The 963-nt window shown below is 34.4% G+C and overlaps 2 protein-coding genes across 7 annotated transcripts in view; one reads left to right on the top strand and one right to left on the bottom strand.

Annotated features, from left to right (window-relative positions):
• The window catches only part of LOC106868831 (cytochrome P450 3A7), a 388,137-nt gene that overhangs the window by 84,113 nt on the left and 303,061 nt on the right, over window positions 1-963 (bottom strand). The window lies entirely within an intron of this gene.
• LOC106868827 (cytochrome P450 3A31-like) overlaps window positions 1-963 on the top strand; it is a 90,100-nt gene that overhangs the window by 27,887 nt on the left and 61,250 nt on the right. For 5 of the 6 annotated variants that reach the window (XM_052976962.1, XM_052976963.1, XM_014914255.2 and 2 more), the window contains one exon: window positions 253-410. The exons of the other annotated variant lie outside the window; for it this stretch is intronic. In XM_052976962.1, coding sequence (XP_052832922.1) covers window positions 253-410 — 158 coding nt within the window. The remainder of the gene's footprint in view (window positions 1-252; window positions 411-963) is intronic. 6 annotated transcript variants of the gene reach the window in all.

Genomic DNA, 963 nt, shown 5'->3' with positions numbered 1-963 from the left:
GTGTGTGTGTGTGTGTGTGCGTGTGCGTGTGCAGAAGCTTCATGTCCCAAATCCGGTACGTTGTAAAGATGACGTTTATATACGATCTTACATACTCTCATGACTCTGGGAAGATTAAAACAGAGTATTGTACATACTTATAAACTCTAAAGTCGAAGCTAGCATTCAGTGTTGTACGTATTCTAAATGCTGTTGATGAGTAATTAATAGGACGGAACACAACTAATAATTACTTGTTTTCTTTTCTCATAGGAATTACCGACGATGAAATCTTGGCCCAGAGTGTTGTAATTTTCTTAGCTGGTTACGAAACTACTGCGTCTACTCTCACATTCTTCACGCATTTAATGGCAACTAACCCTGAAAATCAGCAAAAATTGTACGAAGAGATTGTAGAAGTATTGGGAGAGGTAAGCATATTATCAAATTCCTCGTTGATTTCATTCTTTTGTTATCGTATTTCTACTAAAATATGCTGCCCTTGTATTTTATTTTTAATGACTTCAATAAACGTATTTAATTAAATTAGTGAATCAGCTGTACATGAATGAACTGTGAATAAATTTTACAGAAGTTTGCTTCTCCCTAATCACGTGGTTCCGGGTTCTGTCCCACTCCGTGGCACCTTGGACAAATGCCTTCTACTATTGCCTCGAGCCTATCAAAACCTCATGAGTGGATATGGTAGACAGAAACTGAAAACAAAAGCTCATCATATATATATATATATATACATATACATAGACTTTTTGTCTTCGAATTATGAGACGTGACACGGAACCAGTGCCAATGTTTTATCGTTTTACTCCTGAGGTCTCATAGTATGACCATGTAGAATTTAAGTTGACTTGGTTGCACCGTTTGAGAATGCATTAGGAACAGACAGTATTACATATTTTATATATGTAATACTGATGTTATATATATATATATATATATATATATATATATATATATATATAT

The sequence above is a fragment of the Octopus bimaculoides genome, chromosome 26, assembly GCF_001194135.2.
Source record: "Octopus bimaculoides isolate UCB-OBI-ISO-001 chromosome 26, ASM119413v2, whole genome shotgun sequence".
Classification (NCBI taxonomy): Eukaryota; Metazoa; Mollusca; class Cephalopoda; order Octopoda; family Octopodidae; genus Octopus; species Octopus bimaculoides.
Note: the sequence above shows the minus strand (reverse complement) of the source record. Positions and strands in the feature narration are given on the sequence as shown.